This window comes from Falco rusticolus, chromosome 17 (assembly GCF_015220075.1).
Source record: "Falco rusticolus isolate bFalRus1 chromosome 17, bFalRus1.pri, whole genome shotgun sequence".
In the NCBI taxonomy this organism is placed as follows: domain Eukaryota; kingdom Metazoa; phylum Chordata; class Aves; order Falconiformes; family Falconidae; genus Falco; species Falco rusticolus.
This window is the reverse complement of record NC_051203.1, coordinates 5,529,895-5,545,155: the sequence shown is the minus strand read 5'-3', so window position 1 is coordinate 5,545,155 and position 15,261 is coordinate 5,529,895. Positions and strand designations below refer to the sequence as shown.

At 52.5% G+C, this 15,261-nt stretch overlaps 1 protein-coding gene across 1 annotated transcript in view; it reads left to right on the top strand.

The window, feature by feature from the left end:
• PLXNA2 (plexin A2) overlaps positions 1-15,261 on the top strand; it is a 180,276-nt gene that overhangs the window by 109,197 nt on the left and 55,818 nt on the right. Inside the window, exons 6-9 of the mRNA XM_037410617.1 lie at positions 576-699; positions 1,757-1,910; positions 3,128-3,224; positions 8,029-8,143. Of these exons, the coding sequence (XP_037266514.1) occupies positions 576-699; positions 1,757-1,910; positions 3,128-3,224; positions 8,029-8,143 (490 nt within the window). The remainder of the gene's footprint in view (positions 1-575; positions 700-1,756; positions 1,911-3,127; positions 3,225-8,028; positions 8,144-15,261) is intronic.

The following is a 15,261-nucleotide window of genomic DNA, read 5'->3' as shown; positions in this document are numbered from 1 at the left end:
GCCAAAGCACAGCCGGCAGCTGCTGGGAAATCCCATTCCCAGCCCGGCCGCACTCCTCAGCTCCAGGAGGATACAATTAATGAACTATGTGGGTTTGTTTTAATTAGAATGGAAGCATCATCTTTGTTACTGCCTGTTATTGCTTTACGGTTTAGTTTCTGTACAGATAGATGATGGATTTATGGCTTGCGGGAGCCCCGGCTGAGCAGCAGCAGAGTGCCTGGCTCATCGCGCACCCGCAGCACCCACTGTCGCTGCTGGCACACAGGGCTTAGCAGCTCTGGGTTGTGTCCCAGTGCAGGCAGGACTAGGAATTGCTCACGAGATATTTGTGGTTTGTCTTTCCTCTGATCCTAGATAATTTTTCAGTGCTTTTTGGTCCTGACCTGGAGGTTGTGTGCAATACCTGATCCCGGTGCAGAGCATCGCCCCCGGTCCTGCTGATAACTCCCCCTTCCCCTGGCCAGGGCTCTGCCCTCCTGTTTGACTTGTCCCCGGTCAGCTGTAGCACCTCGTGCTGTTTGACATCTTCCCTGAGTGCTTTCTCCGTTCTGATGTGTGCTCATGTGTGGCAGGTGCTCCCCGAGGGACAGCTGCGAGCGAGCAGACGAGCCGTACCGATTTGCAGGCAGCATCAGCCAGTGCATGAGCGTCAGCGTGCAGCCCAGCAGCATCTCCGTCTCTGAGCACAGCCTCCCGGTAGGTGCTGCCAAGCGGGGAGGGGTAGACCTGTTGGTGAGAAGCACTTCCAGCCCTTTTCAGGTTCACAGCGAACAGTCCGGTCTCCAGCCTTTCTCCCTTCCCATCGGCACAAATGTTTTCTCATGAAGTCAGCCTCGCAAGGGGACTGGGGAGGAAAGGGGTCATCCGAGCCGCCGCAGAAGGGGGTGGGGATGGCAGAAACAAATTCCCCTTCCCCTTGGGCCTCAGCTCACATTTCCCTTGGTCTGGTTTCATTAGCTGTTGAAAGGAAAGGCTTTGTTTCCCAAAAACCTCATCTGTGAGCTGTGCTCAGGCCTGGCTCTCTGAAGCATCCCAGCTGTTGCTCCCCAAGCCCCCCAGCACCCCGTAGCAGCTGGCCTCACCGCAGCCCCTTCCCACTCCCCACCAGGGCCGGCTGCCCCCGCCTGCCCACCAGCACTTGGTGTCGAAACAGTGTGGGGCTGCTGGGAGGCTGCTCGCCCCTTCAGGCACCGGTCTGCCACGGGGACAGTCCCCACTCATGGCGGGGTTAGTGGGGACTTGCCCGTTTCTGATGGCCACGCGTGCCCAGGGCAGGACTGCCTCTTCCGTGCACGCAGTGGGGCGCTCGCGATGCCGGGAGGTTGTTGGAGCTGTGGTGCGTGCAGGGGGTTCTTGGGGCAGCCACCACTGCTCGTGCATGAGGAGCAACACGCTGCTGCTGCTGTCATGGGTTCCCAGTGTGGGCATTGAGGGTGGCGATGCTTCTGTAGAGCTACCAGCGTGACAAAAAGCTGCCGTTGCCACCTTTCCTGAACCACAGTACCCAAAGGCTCAGCAAGGTGGTTTTGTGTCGCTAAAGAACCTGCATCCTTGGCTTTCTTCTTCCTCCTCCGCTTCCCATGAAAGGGCAGCTGGCCACCTCCTGTGGGCGGATGGGTAATTTCAGGGGGTCAGTACTGAATGGGAAAACAGCAGGTACTGAACATACGAAGGAAACTCGGGCAGTTCTGCCTGCTAACAAGTTGCTGGCTGTGCTTTGTTTCCCCTCTGCCCCTCCTCTCGCCGGCTGCAGCTCAGCTTGCTGGTGAACGATGCTCCAGACCTGACGGCTGGGGTCACCTGCCTCTTCGGCAACCTGACGGAGGTGGAAGGGCAGGTTTCAGGCAGCCGCGTTGTGTGTGTTTCACCAGCAGCAAAGGATGTTCCTGCCATACCTGTGGATCAAGGTAAGTAACTGATTTCTGGACAGTAAAACGATGTCTGTGCTGCCAGAAAGTGCAGCGTAGGTTTGGAAGTATCTGCGGGGTGGAGCAGACCCATTGGGGTTGCTGCTGCTGGAGAAATTCATGCTCCTGTCAAAGATCATTGAACTCAGGGAGCTAAAAATGCTTTGTCCTTAAGAAATGCCTCCCACGCAGGGACAGATAGGCTGGGAGCAGGCAGCACCGCATGCTTGCCCTGTCCTTGCACCCTCCCTGTGCTGCCAGACAGCTCCCCAGGACAGGACAGGAGCCGTCTGTCCCCCTCGGGGTGGCTCATGAGTGGGGCAGGGGCTCGCAGCCTTGCCACACTGGGTGGATCCGGAACGCGGGAGCCCTCCCCTCGGCCTGGCTCAGCACCCACGAGTAGGTGGATGCAGTTTCTATTTTTCGGTCCTGATCTTTGGGTTGTTTCTTCATTAATGTCACTGCTGTCATATTTGCTCTTCCCATAACCAAAATGCTACTTGCTTAAAACTCATTTTCTCCTTGGCATCCTTCCAGGTGTCAACTGTGCTTCCCTGCTGATATCTTTGTATGTCTAAGGCATTATATGGAGCCTGAGACTTGGTGAACACTGGGGGCTGAGAGCTGCTGTAGTAGCAGGGCTGGCGTAGACTTACCCACAGCAGCTCCGGGAGAGCAATCTGCTCTTCATTAACCCAGCGCGGAGGCCTCTAAAGAGCTTCTCTAATGCCCTTATTTCCAGCATTGTCTCCTTTTCTGGTCTTGGGCTGCTTCTCAGAGTAGATTGGATTAGTGTTCTTATGCTGGAGACAGAATCCCTTAAGGAACAGGATGAGATTCCAAAATCATTTCAACTGTGACCCATGGGAGCGTGTAGCCCCTGTGTCTCCGACGCGTTTTGCCTTCAAGCCTGGTTTGGTTTGATTTGGTTTGGAGGCATTGCTGGAGACGGCCAGCCCTGCACCCTGGGGTGCTCGAGGACGGGGTCTGGCAGGGCGATGCTCAGCCCCCAACTTGGGGAACTGCCGCAGACCTACCATGGGTGGGGGTCCTGACAGCTGGGGAAGCAGGGAGATGAAAGCAACTTGCCTTCCGCTTTGTACCCCAGAAGCAGATGGCTCAGCACACTGGCAGGAGGGGAGTGGGTGCCCCCGTATCTGCTGTTGCTTCCTTCATTGCTGCTGGTGGGACTGACGGGCTCCGGTTTATATCCCCAGACTGGTTTGGCGTGGTGCTGCAGCTGAAGTCGCAGGAGACGGGGAGGACGTTTGTCAGCACAGAGTTCAAGTTCTACAACTGCAGTGCCCACCAGCTGTGAGTGCTCCCCCCCATCCCTGACAGAGCCCAACACCAGCTGAAAAGAGAAAGGACTGGGAAATGGATGCTGGGCTCCGGGACCAGCCTGGGGGGGAGGGCATCATGCTGCTTGGTTCAGCCAGGAGACAGGTGCGGTAGAAGGGGAGCCCACCAGTCGCTGTCTTCTCTGAACTTCGCTGGGTGCTTGTGTAGCTTTCTCTGCCTTGAGAGACGCAGGCGGAGCAAGCCTGAAAAAACCTCAACCTGCTGGTGCCCCCAAGCTGCGCGATCCGGCAACTATGAACTTGGATCCATCTTCGCAGGCAGCCGGCGAAGGCAGAGCAGAGGGTCCGGCCAGGTGGGCTGCAGGCAGCGGGGAGGTGGGCTGCAGGCAGCTGGAGGAGACAGAGCCCTTCCACGCTGCGCTGGCTCAGAGAGCAGAGTGCTGCTGGCTGCCACGAGGATGCTCCGCAGGGTGATGGAGGAGGGCACAGCTGCCGGAGGAGGTGGCAGACCCAGACTTGTCCAGCCCTGGGGTCTGAGCACAGCGGTTGTACTTTAGATGGAGTGAGCAGAAGGGCTGGTGGCAGGAGCTCCTTGCAGCCCCCGGGGTTGGGGCAGAGCAGCCCTGAGAGCCCCAGACATCAGCCCAGGCATGTGCCAGGCACAGTGCGCTGCTCCACAGAGAGCCAGGGGGCTCAGTGCTGCTGAGCATCATGGAAACGTATCGCCCATGGGCACGTCTGCTGCTGGAAGGTAGCACGCAGCTGGCTGGCCTTAAATACACGTTTACAGTTAAATACGCGTTTACAGACCTGAAGTGTTTCTAGATTTCTCTTTAACAAGCTCCAAAGCACCAAAATGAAATGTGGGCAGGACCTGCCAGAAGTCGGACAGTGAATGGTGGGGCTGAGCAGCATCTCCTGTGGCAGGTCAGCTGCCAGCTTTACTCCAGGAGCACAATTTGCTGCTCAAGCTGGCTGGTGGGAGTCAAGAAGGGCCAGCATGGGGTCATTCCCAATCTTTCTGCGCTGGATTCAAAGCCTCAAGCTACAGGGCCTTTCCTGCTGAGCTTGGAAGAGGGTTGTGTATACTGATGGGCTTGGCTGGCCTGCCATTTTTCTAGGCATGCGTTCATTTTTTCTTTTAATTTTGTTTTGAGCCATAACACAGAGCAGAGGCACTGGGATGAAAGGAGCCCTGTGAGTCCTTCAGCCTGTCGTGTCCCCCCCCGCTGCCTCTCACAGTGGTCTGTATTCATTACCCTAATGACCCCTGCCTCCTCTCATGCTACCCCTCATGCACAACTCTGCCCTTATATCCTTGCCCCTCGGTCAGGCTGTCCAGCACCAGCCTCTCCTCTAGCTGCAAGCACTTGCAGTCCCTCCAGCAGTTCCTCTGCATTCTTGTGGCTTTGAATTTGCATGAGGGATGGCATCAGGGGGACCCCTGTTCTCATTTAGGAGCTGCGGTTTGAATCAGGAGAAGCAATGCAATGCATCTCTCCTAGCCTGTCATTTGGCTTCATCTGATCATGCCTTTCTACCAGCTTGTGTTCGGAGATAAAGTGCTAACACGGTGGTAAATTCTGCAGCACTTACATCATACTGGACTCGTTATCAGTGAGTTCAACAAGGGCACGAGCCAGCCTGGCAGGAATGAATCACAGCATGCAAAAAGGAGGAAGGAATACAGGTCTCAGCCAGCGGAGAAGAGAGAACTATTGATCCTGAGACTCTTCGTTGCAATGGCAAGGGTGTCTGGAGAGAGCAGGGAGCAGCCGTGCCCTTTGTGGCTGCACGGCAGTCCAAGAAGCCATTGTGGTGTATGAAGCACATACGCCTTGGGAGGTGGCATTAGGCTGAGAGGGGCAGGAGGGGCTTGGGGCTGGACAGGAACGTGCTGCTTTTGCAGACTGGTCCTGTGAAACCTCCTGTGCTGGATCCAGCTGTTGTGACCCCCTGGGCTGAGATGGTTCAGCACTCAGGTGCATGGATCCCTGTGTCCCTGTGTTCCCAGGGAGCTGCAAGTGGGTCAGGGAGTGTTGTGGTGGCTTCTGTGTTGAGTCTTTTTTAATAAGGGATAGATGAGGTGGAGAGAGGCACTTTCTGAAGCAAAAGAGAGACACTGGTCATTTAGAAAGCTGGATAGGGACCAAAGAGCAAAGGTGATGGCCTGGTGTAAACACCTGAGAGCTCAGGATCCTGCCAGGAGCCCCTCGCCCCACTCAGCTGAGGCTGAGCAGAGCTGAAAACAGCAGCCAGAAAATCACGATACAGCAAGAGGTGTTGAACCAAGCCGCTGGCCTGGGTGATCAGAGAGGTGATCCTCCCTTGGACCCAGTGGTGCTGGGGGAAGCAGAGAGCTCCACCAGCACCAGGCAGGAAAGCCAGAAGCCAGGGCCAGGCCAAGTGAGTGAGGGTGGGAGAAGTGCTACAGACCAAAACAGAGGCAGAAATGGGTGAAACAAATGAGTAATTAAATAAGCTTGCAGCTCTTTATATTCTCCCCCAGATTTGCTTGTCCATGATTAGAATTAGTTTCCTTAGCTATTAAGGTCACTGCGAATGCATCAGAAGGAAAATGCAATTGAGTTATTAAAACACACATTCTTGTGGCAGCAGCCTACAAGATGCATTGCCCTGGCACCTCTGCCCAGCTGGCAAGAGACCCTCTGCCCAGAGACCCCCTTGCCTCATTTCCCAGGGTTTCCTGCTTACAGCCACACTCCCACTTCCCTGACGATGCCCATCTGTCTGTGCTGGCCCTGGGCTTGCTCCAGCACATCCCTGCCCCATGCAGCTGGCTCCAGAGCATCCCTGCCCCGTGCAGCTGGCTCCAGCGCATCCCTGCCCCATGCAGCTGGCTCCAGAGCATCCCTGCCCTGTGCAGCTGGCTCCAGCACATCCGTGCCCCGTGCAGCTGGCTCCAGAGCATCCGTGCCCCATGCAGCTGGCTCCAGAGCATCCCTGCCCCGTGCAGCTGGCTCCAGCGCATCCCTGCCCCGTGCAGCTGGCTCCAGAGCATCCCTGCCCTGTGCAGCTGGCTCCAGCGCATCTGTGCCCCGTGCAGCTGGCTCCAGAGCATCCCTGCCCCATGCAGCTGGCTCCAGAGCATCCGTGCCCCATGCAGCTGGCTCCAGCACATCCCTGCCCCATGCAGCTGGCTCCAGCGCATCCCTGCCCCGTGCAGCTGGCTCCAGCACATCCCTGCCCCGTGCAGCTGGCTCCAGCGCATCCCTGCCCTGTGCAGCTGGCTCCAGCACATCCGTGCCCCGTGCAGCTGGCTCCAGAGCATCCGTGCCCCATGCAGCTGGCTCCAGAGCATCCCTGCCCCGTGCAGCTGGCTCCAGCACGTCCCTGCCCCGTGCAGCTGGCTCCAGAGCATCCCTGCCCTGTGCAGCTGGCTCCAGCGCATCTGTGCCCCGTGCAGCTGGCTCCAGAGCATCCCTGCCCCATGCAGCTGGCTCCAGAGCATCCGTGCCCCATGCAGCTGGCTCCAGCACATCCCTGCCCCATGCAGCTGGCTCCAGCGCATCCCTGCCCCGTGCAGCTGGCTCCAGCACATCCCTGCCCCATGCAGCTGGCTCCAGCGCATCCCTGCCCCATGCAGCTGGCTCCAGCACATCCCTGCCCTGTGCAGCTGGCTCCAGAGCATCCCTGCCCCATGCAGCTGGCTCCAGCACATCCCTGCCCCGTGCAGCTGGCTCCAGCGCATCTGTGCCCCGTGCAGCTGGCTCCAGCACATCCCTGCCCTGTGCAGCTGGCTCCAGAGCATCCCTGCCCCATGCAGCTGGCTCCAGCACATCCCTGCCCTGTGCAGCTGGCTCCAGAGCATCCCTGCCCCATGCAGCTGGCTCCAGCGCATCCCTGCCCCTTGCAGCTGGCTCCAGAGCATCTCTGCCCCTTGCAGCTGGCTCCAGAGCATCCCTGCCCCTTGCAGCTGGCTCCAGAGCATCTCTGCCCCTTGCAGCTGGCTCCAGAGCATCTCTGCCCCATGCAGCTGGCTCCAGAGCATCCCTGCCCCTTGCAGCTGGCTCCAGAGCATCCCTGCCCTGTGCAGCTGGCTCCAGCACATGCCTGCTCCAGGCAGCACCACGGTCTCCAGAGCTGCAGTTTATGGCATGGAGCTGAATTCCATGGGCACAGCTTACACTTATGCCAGCAGATGGTCACCAAAACACCGACACGTGGCACGAAGGGCTGGCCTCAGAGATGATGAAGGTGGTTACTGCAAATATTAGCAGCTGTCACGGGCCGTGCATCTAACTGGCCACCAGTTAGTGTGGGATAAAAATCACCCAGGCAGTTCGCTGGCAGCTGGGCCACCCCATGACTGAGAAGTGTCTGCATTCCTTCAAAATCATTTCATAAACAGTTAATTTCTTCCAACATGAATCAAAAGCGCTTGCTGGACTCTTTGCACTCCAAGGCCAAACAGAAGTGTTACCATTGACTTGGAGCATTCCTGACTTGTAAAACAACCACTCCGTTTTTTTGCCAGGCTTGCCTTGTTTTCCACTTTCTAGAAACTAAAAATCAAGTCTGGTGTCTGTGCAATATTGTGCTTTATTTTACAGCAATGCCATGACGTGCAATAAATCGCAGCTTGTAGTTTGTTATGAAACGAATTGTGAGGTTGCTTAAAGACTTTGTGTGTGTGTTTTCCCAAACCTGTTCATTAGCTTTGTTGTATTGAAACATCCCTCCAAAGAAATTCTTTTCTCATGAAGGACCCTGAGCCAGGACTTCTGGCTAGGTCTGTTACTGCATAGACCTCCCAAGGTAATAACCTCCCCTCTACTCCTCCTTTTTCCCCCCAGGTGCCTGTCCTGTGTGAACAGCGCTTTCCGCTGCCACTGGTGCAAGTACCGGAACCTCTGCACCCATGACCCCACCACATGCTCCTTTCAGGAGGGACGGATCAACATCTCTGAGGTACCAAACTGGGGTTTCAGCTCTTTCTTCTTTGCTTTTCTATGGCACAATTAGCATAACTAGTGTTTATGTGAAGTGTTTTGACTTTCTGTGGGTCAGGGCTCCTCTCTGGGCTGCCATAAAAAAGATGCAGCTTTAAAGGAGCGTAGCAAGAAAGTGCCAGTCTAGCTAATGCGGTGTGTCTTGACCTGAACACCAAAGCTGATCCCACCTCTGACGTGTGGGTACACTCAGGTTCAGCAGTAACTCTTATTTGCTGTAGTGCTTTCCTTCAGGGCTCTCAAAGACCAGCGCATCTCAGCCACTTGGCTCTACACACGAGGTGTGTGAGGAGTTGCCCGATGGTAAGCAACAAGTCAGATGCAGAGTTCTTGGTGGGACCCCTTCAGTGGGTTGTGTGGGCAGGGCTGACATTTGTGGCAGGAGCCTGACTGTAAACTGATTAAGAAGGGAATTACAGATGTGAAGAGCCCCAGACTTTGCAAAAGAGACTTGATCCAGGTTCCAGTGCTGCTGACCAGGAGCCATCACTCTTAGCAGTTAATAAAAGGCTCAAGTGGGGCTCAAGTCCAAAAATGCTTTTAACAGTTGGAAGGAGGCATAGCCCATTAACAGCTCTGCCAGATATTCTGCATGTCCCGAGGCAGAGAGATCCATGGAGGAAAGGAGTTTGTTAGCACCAATTCCTGATCAAAGGTCACCAGCGCCTTGTCCTGGGGCTCCTGCATCCGTTGTCTTGTCTGATTCCCGTGCTGCTGTCTGCTTCAGGTTCACCAAGTACAGAGCAGATACAGCCTCTGATGCTGGTAGGGTTCTGGTCTTTGCCTTCACTGCTCCTACATGTGGCTTTGTAGCACCTGAAATGGGTGCAGGTCCTAAAGCTGCAAGGGTAAAAAAGGGTTTTAAAGGTGCTTTGAAAATCCTGAGCATCTTGGAAAGCGGGAAAGGCAGCAGTGAGGACACACACAAATATTAGGAAAAAAAAGAAAGGAGGGTAAGGTTAGCCAGCATCAAGACAAACCCGTATCAGTGAGTAATGGAGATAGAGAAAAGCAGAAGAGATCAGTCAGTAGAGTAAAACACTGAGCCATTAAAAAGAAGTGACTGAAGCCACCAGACTGCTGCTAAACCAATAGTGAACTTGAAACTTAACTCATGGGTCTTTCTGGTCAAAATGCTGCCAAGAGGCACACAGATAGAAGGCAAGAACAGTTAATAAACTCCATGTGTAGATGCCTCAGCGGGAATCTGCAAGAGCTGAGGGATGGACAGAGTACACTGGAGCAGACGCTGCCTCCAGCCATCTGCAAGGGAGGAGAAGAGGGGCTCACGCAGCAGCCTCAAAGAGCTGCCCCATGCGGCAAAGGGAATGGATGCCCAAGGAAAAGCATCCACCCTGGGGACAAACCACAAGCTTTCTCAGTCCAGTTCAAAGTCAAGAAACTTCCTTTCAACATAACAAGAGAAAGCAAAAACCTTTGGGTTTCCTTCTCTCGAATGATGTGGAGTTTTTCTCCTTCACACTCAAAGCATCACTATCTTCCCAGGCTTTACAATTATAGTTCTCAGTTTTATAGTCTTCAGCCCCATGGTCTTAGAAGTGTCTGACAAGTCTGTGGTAAAGTAGGACAATCCCATTATCTGCATTTTTCTCCTGGGAACGCACAGGACTTGCCCGAGATCACACAGAGGGAGCGAGTGGAGGAGTTGGTATCTCTGCCAGTTCCTGCTGGGATCACAGGACTGCCGTGTCTCCAAAGAACTTCCTCTGCCGTCTTCATCTTGTAGAGGTTTCCTTACCAGGGGATGTTATGTGATATCTAACACCTTCCTGGTGATTAGTTTTGATAAGGGCTGATGATAACGATACAGATGCTTCACTGTTCATCCTGACTTCTCCAGACCTCTGAACATCCAGGCAAACCCAGCCACCAAAAGCTAATTTGTTCGCTTATTTAAGGCAAATGAATTGCCACTTGCGTACACAGCGCAGCGCTAATGCCTTTATTGCAGGCATTTCACTCCGGCTAACGCAAGGCATGAAATAAATGCCTCATAAAGAGTTTCCTCTCTTAAAACAATTCAGATCACAATGTTCTCATTGTGTCACGGCCTGATGTATCAGCAAAATGTGCTCACCAGCATCGCTGCCTTCCTAGCAGGGAGCTGGTTGTGTTTGGAGCCGGAGCAGTGCTGCTGGCACTGCGGTGATAACCATGGTGGTGCCTCTGCCGCGGAGGGAGCAGTGCTGGCACGTGCTGCCCTACTTTCAGTCCCATGTGCCTCTTCTCATGTAAGATTTGCACATGTATTCACACACAGGGGTTGGAAATTTTCTCGTACCTTTATATTTAATTTAAGAGAAAATATCTTGAATATTCCCTTTTACTCCTGGCCCATCAGAATTCATGTCCCAGTGGGATTCCATGTGTAACGAACTCCCTTTGATGCTCCTAGGAGTCGTCTGCCTTGAGAAAGGAAAAGAGCTCAAAGCCTCAGCCACTCTACAAGGTGATGGGGGAAAGAAAGCCCTTCTTCATGAGCTGTACACTTGCTCCTTGCAGTCTTCTGGCTGCACTGACTGAGCTAAATGCTGCCTTTTTGCTCTGCTTTCCATGAAAATACAACCGAGAGAACAAGCTTTTTTTGTCTTTCTGCCTGCCCTGTCAACAGGAATTGTTTACTAAAATCTAAGGGCATTGCTCGGCAGTAGAGGCGGGTGATGCAGAGGACAGCCTCCAAAGATGGGTCGGTGCTTTGGCAGGGGGTAGCGAGTGGCCTGAGAAGCCACAGGTAAGTGACAACCACAGGCATTTGTGATGCATGGAAAAAGGCGCCCCTTGACCTCCAGAGCGCTGGTTTGCATCATGCTGTTGTATTTGCAAAACTGACAATGTGCAAAGCATGTTTGGTTTGAAGTCATTGGTAGAGAGATACAGAACCCTTCACAGCCTGTAAAGGAGGGATGTCTTCCAGGACGGAGCTGGCTGTTTTGATATCCTCCATCTGGTGGGACGTTTCTTACATGGGGTAAACCCAACTTTTTTGAGGCTTCTGCCTCCGGGTAGCCAGTTCTCTAGGAGTGAATAATGAGGTAAGCAACTCTATTTGCTCAGCTTTTTCTTAGCCCGAGGCTTCATTTGTCCGCAGAATGTGCCAGCTTGGACATTGCTATCCAAAGAGCAATGGGAAAGTGAAGTTCCGGGGCTGGTGTGCTGCCACAGAAGCAGGGTTTCTCCAAGAGGTCTTGTGGTGTGTACCCTCATTGTCTCACTTTGCAAAGCTACGATATCCTTTGATATCATTTTAATATGTCTGAGGTGGCTGCGTTTGTGAGCGTGTGTGAGGCTTTAAGATATCTCTCTCTAAATGTAGAAAACAAGCAGATGAAGAGGGATGTAGATAAATAAGTACATCCTTACACCCCCAGCCTGGTGGACAGTTAGAACCAAATAAATCCTATTAGTTTCCCGGAATGTGGGATCCCATCCCTCTTTCAAGTCTGCTGTGTGCAGATAATGCCATTTCCATGTGTGAGATGCTGTGTCGGGGACAGAGAGCTTCAGATTCTGGGAGTTTAGCACAGAGCCAGATTTCGGCTCTGGTCTGGCTCCTTTAAATTCTCATTGCTTTTAGAGCAACACCTTTGCCCCTGGCTGTGCTTTTGGATGCTGAGTGCTGCTTGATGTGCCTTGGAGGAAATAAAACAAAATCAAACCTTCCTCATATCTGTCCTTACAATCCCCACTGTTGAATACCTGAATGGGAACCTCTCTGATGTGTAGGAGATAACTCAGAGCCATATCCAAGCCCACCAAACTCAGCAAATGGCTTTGCTGGGTCACGTCTAACTTCTGAGAGATGTGTTTGTCGGAAAAAGTACCAGTAGTAACAAAAAGCCCAGCTGTAGCAAGATTAACTCATCTCAATTTGAGAAGATTGCTCTGAGCTTATTGGCAACGCTTTTTCCATCAGTAGATTTACGGTGTGTATAACCTACAGTGTTTGGTGTTTGGAAGGGGAAAAAGCCATGCAGGAAAGCGCTCCGCAGGGCTGCCGGGGCTGGGAGCAGCGCAGGGAGCCAGGAGAGATGCTCCCGCCTGTAACCCAGCCATGTGCGGGGGGAGTTGCTCCTGTCCTCACCTCTGGTACACAAAGGGTTGTTTATGGGGGAGAAATAGGCTCTCCAGCCTTCCTACATTTGCATGGCTGTAAATATCACGGTATTTCATAAATTAATGGTGAAGACCTGGGTTACAGCACGCGCCTACAGCGCAGAGCTCAGGACAAAAGGGCATCGGGTAAGAATTTACCAGTCAGAAAAAAGTCTCGCTTCAGTTGCCTTTCTTTTCATGTCTGGTTTCTAAGGAGCAAGGTCTGCTCTCCTTTCCAGTAGCATAAATGAAAAATAATGCGTTTCCATGAGTGACGGGGACCGTAATTTATATCATTGGGAACACAACTGTGAGCCAGGGGTTTACATTCATGTGCCAGATTCATTTATGTTTATAACATTAAAATACGTGTGGCAAGTTAACAATTGCGGAGCATTTTTGTTGTTTCTTTTTAAGACAAAAAGCACAAAACCATTGTATTTTCTTCCATTTGCACTGAATCCTGTAGTCAAAAGAAATGCCCTGCCATTCTAGGCAATTTTTTTCCAAATAAGAGCAGGAAGATTTGACCTACTAAAACTGCTCTGTTAAACACAAATAATAACCATGGGTGCTCTGTTCTACTTCAGAGACAGATGGGTATCGCGGGTAAAAGGTATTTATAGACCTTGGAATCTTTGAGGCTAAAAAGTATTGGAGAAGCATAAAATGTCTTCGTAAATTGTGTGCAATGATACTTCATACGCAGATTATTCCCTGAGAGTCTGTGCCACTCATGCGTCGGAGTCTTGTCTTTCTCCAGCAGATCTTCTGATTTGCGTTTATTCTGGTGTACACAAGTCAAGAAGGATAATGAGAGGATTCAGCGTGTGTTTGTTTAGCGAGAGGAGGCAATAAATGGCCTTTCTAACTCACTGCAGGATTTACTTCTCATGAATTAAAAAACAAAGTAAACTGATTATGGAAAAAATTGTATATTCCACTGGCTGCAGTCTGCCTTTTATTCTGTATTTTGTGGATGCTCAGCTCTTCCTGGCACTAGCTTGGGGAAGCACAGAATCGAGCACCCAGACCCGAGCCCTACAAACCAGGGATGCTCTTGTTATTCGCCACCACGAGAAGACCTTTGCCACAGCCACACAGCTCCGATCCCAGCAGCAGGACTGGCCCTGCCAACCGCTTCCCAGTTCATCACAAATTCCTATAAGGTGAATAAGCATTGACAGAGGCGTTGCTAAAGCTGCTGATATATCCCTAACGAAATAATTTGTGTTGCCACTGCCTTTTAGATCAGGTAGAAGAGGTGGTGAATGGACAAAGCAGCCTGCCAGGCTTTCATACGGCATCACCCCGCTGCAGCTCTGTGTGTGCAGTGTGGGACTGTGGTGCAGCACCCCCATAAGACCAATCCCCCCCCCCCACCCCATGGGAATGCCTGTGTGTGCAGGGACGTAGGTGTACATCACTGCGGCAGCGATTTAAAACCCACGTAAATAAAAAGACCTGCAAGCTGAACAATGAGCCTGGATGGGAAATGGCACAAAGAGGGAGGAGAGGGCTTCCAGCAGCGCTTCTGCAAGGCGTGCGGCGTCCGAGCAAGACCCATGCCCTCCGCCAGCCCCTGCAGCTCTTGCGGCTTCACTCATTCATCTGATAAATTCAGCAGCAACTGCCAGCAGCAATTGTGGCTCCCCACCAGTGCTCTGGGCTTTCAGTTGTGTGGCATCTTCCTACATGTCGCTCCATCCCAAAATGTATATCCCCTTATTAGTGTGATCACTGTAGCTGTCAGCCAGCACAGAGGGGCTGCCTCTCTCAGTGTTTCCCCGAGTGATGTGCACTCACAGGCTGCATGCCTGTTTTTTTCACCAGAATCCCAATGTGACATTTTCCTCTCGCTGAAACCAAAGGGAAAAAAAAAATAATCTATTATTTCCTACTCATCTCTAATGATGGCAGAACAATTTTTGCTACCAGCATTTTCAGCACTGGAGACCAGGTTTGAAAATGTGAGTCCTTTCCCATGTCTCTAAAGGAAGAAACATTTCTTCAACAGTCGTCTCACGGACGGCAGTGGCCAGGAGGGATAATGGTCCATAACATATTCATTATTTTCAGGACTGTGCACTGAGGTTCTCCCACTGGTGATGTGACTGGAGATTTTTTGTTTTCAATCATAGTGTGATAAAAGATTCTGTGGCTCCAGGTTGCTGTTCCTCCCAAACACGAGCTTTCCACAGAGCTGGGGACCTCTCTGCAGTGGAGCCGTTTGTCTCCCATTGGTCCTCGATATGACTTTGAGGTTAAATGCAAAACCTGAAACGCAGCCAGATCTGGAGCAGAAGGTGGTATAGGTGTGCAGTGTGTAATGTGCATGCAAAGTCAGCTCGGAAGAGCTGGCAGTTGGATGGAGAATGGCATGAATCTTAGGAGGTTGCTGGTGATGGTGTAGAGGCTGAGCTGGGGGTTGGATCCATGATCTCAGGGTCTGCAGGAACCTCAGGGCTGAGCTTCACGGTGGCATTCCCTTCCAGCCTGTAAACCTGCTCCACTGCAGAAAAGGGCTTTTCTTTCCTTGCCAGCATAGCCCGTTTTCTGGCTGTCGGAGTTTAAAATCGCTCTTGGCTGTTAATCCGTGAAAGTTCCTGTTAGAAATAAAATAAAAAATATATAAGGAGAAGTGCTACTAAAAAGGTTTATGAGGCAGCAGTTTAAGCTACTGGCTTCTCCAAACTGGGGTAGCATCTGTTTCTCATTTACAACTTGCCTGAGCCAGTAGCAAAACAACATCCCATCAGTCTGGCTGTGAGCTGGAGAGGGAGCGCGGCTTGGCGTGCTTGGTGGTCATTAGTGAGAGATGGGGATTTTCTCCCTAAATACACCGTCCTAGCGGGAGCCTGCTGAGGGTGGCTCCCGTGTTGCCATCCGGATGATTTCCCTCACTTTAAAGGCAGGGTGGCAAAGGGCTTAGGGTGCCACTCTAGGATTTGGCAGCGGGAAGGG